Raw genomic sequence first — 7,285 nt, forward strand, 5'->3', positions numbered from 1 at the left:
AAATACACAAAATAATGTTCTTTTTAGCAGCATCATATGACCCCTTTAAAAACAATCTGTCATCACATTTGTAAACATAAGCACTAAGCACTCACAACTAGTTTATAATTATAAAAACAACAACAAAACACTAATATTTTCTCTTTATCTCTCTCTTTATCTCCTTGCACTGGCTACCGGTTGAGGCTCGCATCAAACCAAATAAGATCCAAGTACAAATACCTTAATGTATTCAACCCAATAAATCCACACCAAATAGAGTTAAATATCAATTACAGTACATTTTACTCAAAGGATATATTTAATACTGTTAAAACACCTTGACATACCTGAACCCAGCATTATTTTTTCTACATGAGGACCACAACAAAAACAAACCATGGTTTTGTTTTTAAAAATTGTATGGGATAGTTTCTAACCTCTCACTCTCATAGATTTTTAAAAAGTGCCAAATAAAAATCAAACAAGTTGATGAAACTTACCAAGTACGCTTGACTCCGACAGTCACCCGTGAAACAGTACCAAACTTCCTGTCTCATGCAAGGAGTGCACTTTTTCGAAAACCAGACCGATGAGTGAAATCACACAGGCAAGCACACGTGACATTTAAAGCATCTAGATGATTGAAAACAAAAGCTGCTTGATGGTTTAAAAGGATTTATTGGTAAAATGTATCCAAATCTATGAACATTTATACAAGCCACAAGTCTGACATAAAGCAGCATTGATTTGCTGATGTTTTTGTGTCGTGATGATACATCAGTCATTTAATACATGATGCATCAGTGAAGCAACAGTTCCATCTTGTGGTTTAGATGTGTCCAACCTCGCTTTCAGTTCTTTCAGATTTTCCCTTTGTTGTGTTTCAAGTCCTTTTTTCCTCTAGCACCTTTCTGTTGTTTCGTAACAGCACGTCCTTTAAATGATTTCTGTCCACCAAACTTCTTACCAGCATCTCCTTTTTCTGCCCTGCAAATCTACAGCCTTTTCCCCCTTTTTGGCCAAACTTTTTGCCTCCTTCGCTCTTCCTAAACCTGTTTCTCCCCTCTAGCGGTTTTCTATCCCCAAACCGTTTTCCGCCATATTTATTTCCCCTGTCAGGCGACTTAAAACTCTTTTTGACATGAGGAGGGCCCTTCCCCGGTGACAGCTTCCTCTTTTTAAAGGGTTTTGGGGACTTTCCAAGACCACGCTTCCTTTTTGCACCAGGAAACATGTCTATGGAGTTAAAGAACAAATTAGAACCAGTGCAAATTGCAACGGTAAAACTTCACAAATTATTTGGTATGACACAATACCTTCGTCTGGTTCCTCCCCCACAGCCTGTCTGTAATACTCTGCTTCGTCCTCAGACTCCTCGGCTGGAGCCTGGTCCTCCGGTTTCCCAGGATCCTCCACTTCATCATCTGATACCTGCCCTTCCTGCTGCCGCTTTCTATTGATGCCATCCAAGCTTCTTTTCCTTTAAGAAATTAAGTAGTTTTAGGACCAAACACAACACAACTTACATTGAAAAAGATGCTGAGTGTGTTGCTATGGTATTCTTTTTGTTTTGTTTTTTTAATTTGCAAAAAAAAAAAAAAACTCAAAAAATAAATAAAATGTACAATTTATTTAGCATGCGATGTTTTAAAGCTTTTTATTGGAGGAGATTGTTTTGAAGTGATGGCCAGCAATCATTTAGCAAAAATACAGAATACCCATCTCAAAACACTATAACCAAATGCTGTAATATTTACTTCTATGGAAATTCAGAGTCTCCACGCCTAACGCGTGTCATTTGTGTGTGCTTTTTCTAACCAATAGCCTGTATCACATTCAGCTCTTCATCACCACTAGAGCAGCAGATCTACTCACTTGTTCTGATCTCGTTTTTCTTTTTTTAGGGCAATGTTCTGTTCTTGCTTTCTCTTCCGTTCTTCTTTCTCTTTCAGACGGGCCTCCTTCCTGTTCAGCATCTCCTGAAGCTCTTCCCCTGTTTTCGAGACTGCAGACAGAGCACATTTTGGATTAAGCGTAGTGATACGCTCAATAATCACTAGGTTGTGTGTCTAAATGTTCTCTTACACAAAGCTATACTTACCGAAGGAATGATAAAGCACTTTTCCTTCCCCCATGCCTTCTACTATCTTCACCAGCTGCAGAGTCATTCTGGGGCCAATCTGTAGCAGAACAGACTCCCATCATTTTTCAGTAGACACAAACCGTTAAGTGTCCGATTCATGCTGAATTTTAAGGCATCATAGGCGCATTCAACAGCCCAGCATGATGGGTTTCCTCACCTCAGTCAGCCGAACTGCGCTCTGCTGCGAGGCCATGTTTCCACGACCCGAGTACACCTGTGGCAACTCTGTGATGTTGTGGTCCCCGTCCTGCTCTGCCTCGCTCTCTGAAAGGTTGACACCTCTGTAAAAAGTGCAAAGTGTGACTTGTAAAATCACTTATGTATATCCCAAACAGAAGTATGAAGCTGGTGCATCAGAGCGTTTACTTTGAAACATCACTGTTCCATCAATTTTAACACATTTCATCATATGCATCAAATGATGTGAATGAGCTTGTGGAAGACTAACTTCATGAGGAGCTCACTGATGTCCTCCAGCTTGCTCATGTTGGGAAACTTCTCCTGCATGAGCTTCTTCACCCCTCGACTCATGCCCACGGGCACCACCTTCAGGCTGCTGCAGGAAGACATGGAGAGGGTTAGCGGATATTGAAAGAAACCTCACAAGAGAGCATTCGTTTGAGGATGCATCAGTGCGTTTACTTTGAAAACAATCACAGGAAAGTCATGTTTAAAAGTTGCATCATGTGCACCTTTAATTTGATGACAAGAAAACAAAACGAAGCTACTTACTAATGACGAAACTCCACCTCCTGGGACACGGGATCATAATTTAACAGCACACATCTCTTTATGCTGTTGAGGTTGAGCTGAGAAACGAGAGTTTAATGATCAAAACATGCATGAACCTTCATATCTTCTCACCACCAAGAGGACAACAACATCAGACACACATCACAGATCTCAGAAGACTATACTTGCACCACATGCGGAGAAACTTTTTGCAGTTCTGAGTGAGTGGATTACCTTGTGTACGTTGATCGAGGGGAACATGTTCTGGAACATGGTGGCCATCAGCTCTTATCTAATCGTTTGTACACAATAAAATTCTCAAACTGTTAAGCATGCACTAGCAAATGCCAAGGTCAAGGGTTTGATTCCCAGGGAAAGCAAGAAGTGATAAAAATGCCCTAGCCTAACTTTTTGAACCAGAGTACACAGACGAAGAGCTAACTGCCCGTGACGTTTACAACGTGATTGCGTAATGCGTGAAGTCACGCATGCACATCGCAGAGCTAGTGCAAGACAAGCATTTGTGGTTAAAAAGTATATACATTTTTAAGAATTTTTTTTCGCTAAATAAGACCCTTATTCCTCGGCTGGGATCGTGTAGAGCTGTACTGAAACTGAAATTTGGACCTTCAGCCCGTTGGGTTCCATTGAAGTCCACAATATGGAGAAAAATCCTGCAATGTTTTCCTCAAAAACCTTAATTTCTTTTTGATTGAAGAAAGAAAGGCATGAACATCTTGGATGACATGGGGGTGAGAAAATGATCAGGAACGTTTTATTCTGGAAGTGTACTAATCCTTTAAGTGAAGAACAAATGTCATCAGAGAGAAGATTGAGTTATGACATTGATTAAAAATTGTAAGGTCAAAAAATTTGTAAAAATTATGCAAAAAAAAAAGAAGACATGCATTCAGAAAACTGACAGGGTTATTTTTCATTTCAAATCGCCTTTAAAGGGATAGCCCGCACATAAATAAAATTATGTTATTATTTACACACTCTCCACTTGTTCCAAACCTGTATGCGTTTCTTTCCTCTGTTGAACACAAAAATATATTTTAATGAATGTTGGTAACCATTCCAGCTATGAAAGTCATTGACTAGTCAACTGTTTTGTTATTTTGTGTTCAACAGAAGAAAGAAACTCAATACAGATTTAGAACAACTTGAGGGTGAATAAATGACAGAATTTTCATTTTTGGGTGAACTATCCCTTTAAGTGTCACACACTGTTGAAATCCCCACACCAAACCACTTTATTATTGTTATTTCTCCCACATGTCTTGTTAACTAGCACCCATCTTGAAAATCCTGGAACTTGCTGCTAACCATGTGGCATGTTTGCGCATGTGCAGAAGCAGCGTACTACACGACGTGCAGTCGTGCACACGCTCGATGTTTGATTTTACATGCGCCGTCCTTTGGATGGGATGAATTACTGTATATAGATGCATTGGTAGGTTTAATTCAGCTCCTACATCGAATTTTAGGCCGGTTTTGAACTCTAGATTAGGTTTTGAATGTCCCATTTAATTTTAAGTTAAATTTAAAGGAAATATCCACTGCTTAACTCTGATTAGGCCTACTCTCATTTACTCTCTCACTCTAATGATCTGATTCAGAATTCGAGTTAGAACCTTTGTAAAAAAAAAATTTGCAGTATTGTCAGCTTTCTTTTTCTTTCTTGTTAAAGTTTTTCTTTATTCCTAAATGTTTAGTTATCACACTTTTCCTTGTAAACATCATGTGGTATTCACTATAAGTTTACTTACTACACGATCTGTTGTAAAGGCGTTGTCCCAGGTTGGAATTCCAAAAATTGTTCAAAGTGATCAGGGGACAACAACATATTTTAGCATTAAAAATTAGATGTGTGGCTTGAAGATAGAAAATATCATTAGCTCAGTATTAAAACTACAGAAGTCGATATCAAGTCCCCACCATTACAGAACAAGCATTGCAATTTTCTTAATTTCAAAGCAATAGAATGTAAGTAATCATATCAATTTTTTAGCAATTTCCTGCATGTACTGTAATGCTGCACTATTGTGAAAAAAATGAATTAAGACATTTTTTTAATGAGCTGTATTTTGACACATTGCACAGTCATGGTCAGTCTGAAGGATAGGGTGGTGGGTGTGCTTGTGTGTGGGGGACAGGCCTGTGAAAGGAGGGGGGCTTAGGACGTTTTGTAATTACACTCTTCTTTGTTTAGAGGTCCTCTGACAGGAGCTGATCTTCCTGCTTTAAAAGTTTACTGTCAGTCTGTGTGTCTCCCACTGCCTACTGCCTTTGAACATCTCCACTGCAGACCAGTCAGAGCACCGACCAGACATCCACTGCTACAGTCATTATGTTTAACTATCAATGGCAAAGGCGTGTTTCTCTGTATGATAGTGATTTGTCATTGATATTATAATCTTTTAGTTATAAAGAGCACAGACCAGAAGCTCGGAGCTGAATATCTTGTTTGCATCAGTCAGAGGAAAAGGCATTTGTTGAACAAAGCCAAAACCAAATGTAGCGTCTGGACCAATCAAACACACAATTTTTCATTTGATTTAACAAATCAGTTATTCATTAGATTAACAAATCGTCACAGTCCCCTCACCCAATAAACTGGGTGCCAGGATGTCTGCGAGAAAATCATCTGGTGATATAACTGAGGTAAAAGATATATTTGTTCATAATGTGATTTTGTTTTCTTTTAAACAAATAATAACAAAAAAAACGAGTTTAAATTTAAATAAGCATAGAAATTATAAAATCCTTCTGTTGAAATACCCCATAAGTATTACTTTGGTATTTGACTGAGCCTCAAAATAATTTAAATATATATGTTCTGAACAATGCAATTTTTGTCATAAGTGAAACTTTTCCAAAGTATTTATTAATTGATAATTCACAATGACTTTAGACAAATCTGCTTGACATTTCAACAAACTGCGATTACTTTTGGTAATTTTAGTATTAATAGGTATCCTCTCTAATTCCATAGGCTTCAGTGTTCTTTTTAGTACTTTTGTTTAGCTGTTTTCAGTAGTTGTCTCAGTCAATGTTTTGATTTGTTAATTGCTTATGACATTTATGATATGTACCAAAGCTGTCATTTTCATCAGTACTGACTTTAGCAATTGATTTTGACGATCGGATGAAACGATAGGCTGACTCAGGCCCTGTTTCTGTTGACATGCTAATTAACCCAAGAAAAAGCAAAACTGTGTTTTACCCCCCAGCATTAAACATGAACATCTGGCATGCATCAAAACTGCGGGCCTCTTCAGTTCAGCTCATGTCTGACCGAGTGGGTGGTTACAATGTTCAAAGTTAAGCTGCATTGTCTATCAGGTTTTAGCTCACTGGATAATTAAAAATAATTGTTTATTACATTTTCACAAGTCAGATCCAGTCTAAACAACACAGTCTCATGGCAGTTTGGAACTATTTTATGTTTTGGCGAATTGGTGGCTAATTCGTATAAATTTGTACGGTCAGTAAATTGCTAAGATTTTGTATTATATGTTTGTTATGATCTTATTGGACAGTTTATTGGTTCAATCAGATGCTTATGGAAATTCCAGTGACTTGTGTCATGGTCTTGTTGCTGGTTTTTGGTGGGGTTTGCTGTGTGTACGGCCGCAAGGAAGCCTCTAACGCAGACACTTCCAAGGGTGATGCAGGTCAGAAAAGGCCGTCTCAAGCTACACTTTCATCGTACCTCAACAGAAGTTAACTGGGGCGCTTTGCGTGAGCACAGAGACGGCTTGTGTCAACTGCTCTGAGATGGCATCCCTGCGCGTGCTGCTGGACCGGCAGCAGGAACAGCTGGACACAATGCGTGGGCAGCCGAAGCAGGAGAGCGCACTGGCCAATGAGATGAGAGTTCTGCGCAGGGAGAGCGTCAACATGAACACCCGCATCACCCAACTCTACGCCCAACTGCTGAATGAGATCATTCAGAAGAAGGATCAGGCTTTGGAGCAATGGAGGCTCGAGAGTTTGGTGCTTAATGCAACAGCCCAGGTAGCTAAAAACATTTCCCACTGTAAAGAAACAATTATTGTCTCCAACCTTTTGCTTAAGTCTCCTGCTTCTCAGATTTTTCACTGTGAATGTCTCAAACTGTGCACAGATTTGAAATAGATTTTAATATAAACAACAAAAAAGTTTACTTTAACATAATATAAAAGTAATATAGTTTAAAAGAATATACTTAAGTATGAACTGAATGTAATGTTTTAGACACTTAATTGCAAATAAATGACCCACTTAAGTAGGACTTAAGCACATCTTTTGACAAGCATTTATGGTAAACTAAAATGTTAATATTTAAAGATGTCATGTACTTCAGTGTATTTTTAAACACACATTTGTACTAAAGAAGTTGTAATTTAGTTAAAATAGATTAACTGTACATTTTAAAGCAAT

General features: G+C 38.4%; 2 protein-coding genes across 2 annotated transcripts in view; both read right to left on the reverse strand.

Moving 5' to 3' along the window:
* The window catches only part of LOC107754043 (P2Y purinoceptor 11-like), a 3,086-nt gene extending 2,554 nt beyond the window's left edge, over positions 1-532 (reverse strand). The window contains exon 1 of the mRNA XM_016570359.1: positions 483-532. The gene's annotated coding sequence lies outside the window, so the exon portion shown is untranslated. The remainder of the gene's footprint in view (positions 1-482) is intronic.
* Positions 533-647: 115 nt separating this feature from the next.
* LOC107754053 (suppressor of SWI4 1 homolog) lies at positions 648-3,138 on the reverse strand. The gene is made up of 8 exons (XM_016570369.1): positions 3,092-3,138; positions 2,858-2,934; positions 2,574-2,681; positions 2,283-2,406; positions 2,084-2,162; positions 1,858-1,987; positions 1,299-1,462; positions 648-1,218 (listed from the first exon to the last, which is right to left on the reverse strand). Exons 1-8 carry the CDS (start codon positions 3,128-3,130, stop codon positions 866-868), a joined length of 1,074 nt encoding a protein of 357 aa, XP_016425855.1. The 5' UTR covers positions 3,131-3,138; the 3' UTR covers positions 648-865.
* Between the last annotated feature and the right edge of the window lie 4,147 nt (positions 3,139-7,285).

This window comes from Sinocyclocheilus rhinocerous, unplaced genomic scaffold (assembly GCF_001515625.1).
Source record: "Sinocyclocheilus rhinocerous isolate Xijiao unplaced genomic scaffold, SAMN03320098_v1.1 scaffold292, whole genome shotgun sequence".
Taxonomy (NCBI): Eukaryota; Metazoa; Chordata; class Actinopteri; order Cypriniformes; family Cyprinidae; genus Sinocyclocheilus; species Sinocyclocheilus rhinocerous.

Bases quoted from the DNA above. Each gene is read 5' to 3' on its own strand.
- LOC107754053 (XM_016570369.1), bottom strand. From the start codon at position 3,130: ATGTTCCAGAACATGTTCCCCTCGATCAACGTACACAAG. The intron at 2,935-3,091 runs GTAATCCACTCA...CTCGTTTCTCAG, and splicing joins CCTCGATCAACGTACACAAG to CTCAACCTCAACAGCATAAA. The intron at 1,988-2,083 runs GTAAGTATAGCT...CTCTGTCTGCAG, and splicing joins AGTGCTTTATCATTCCTTCG to TCTCGAAAACAGGGGAAGAG.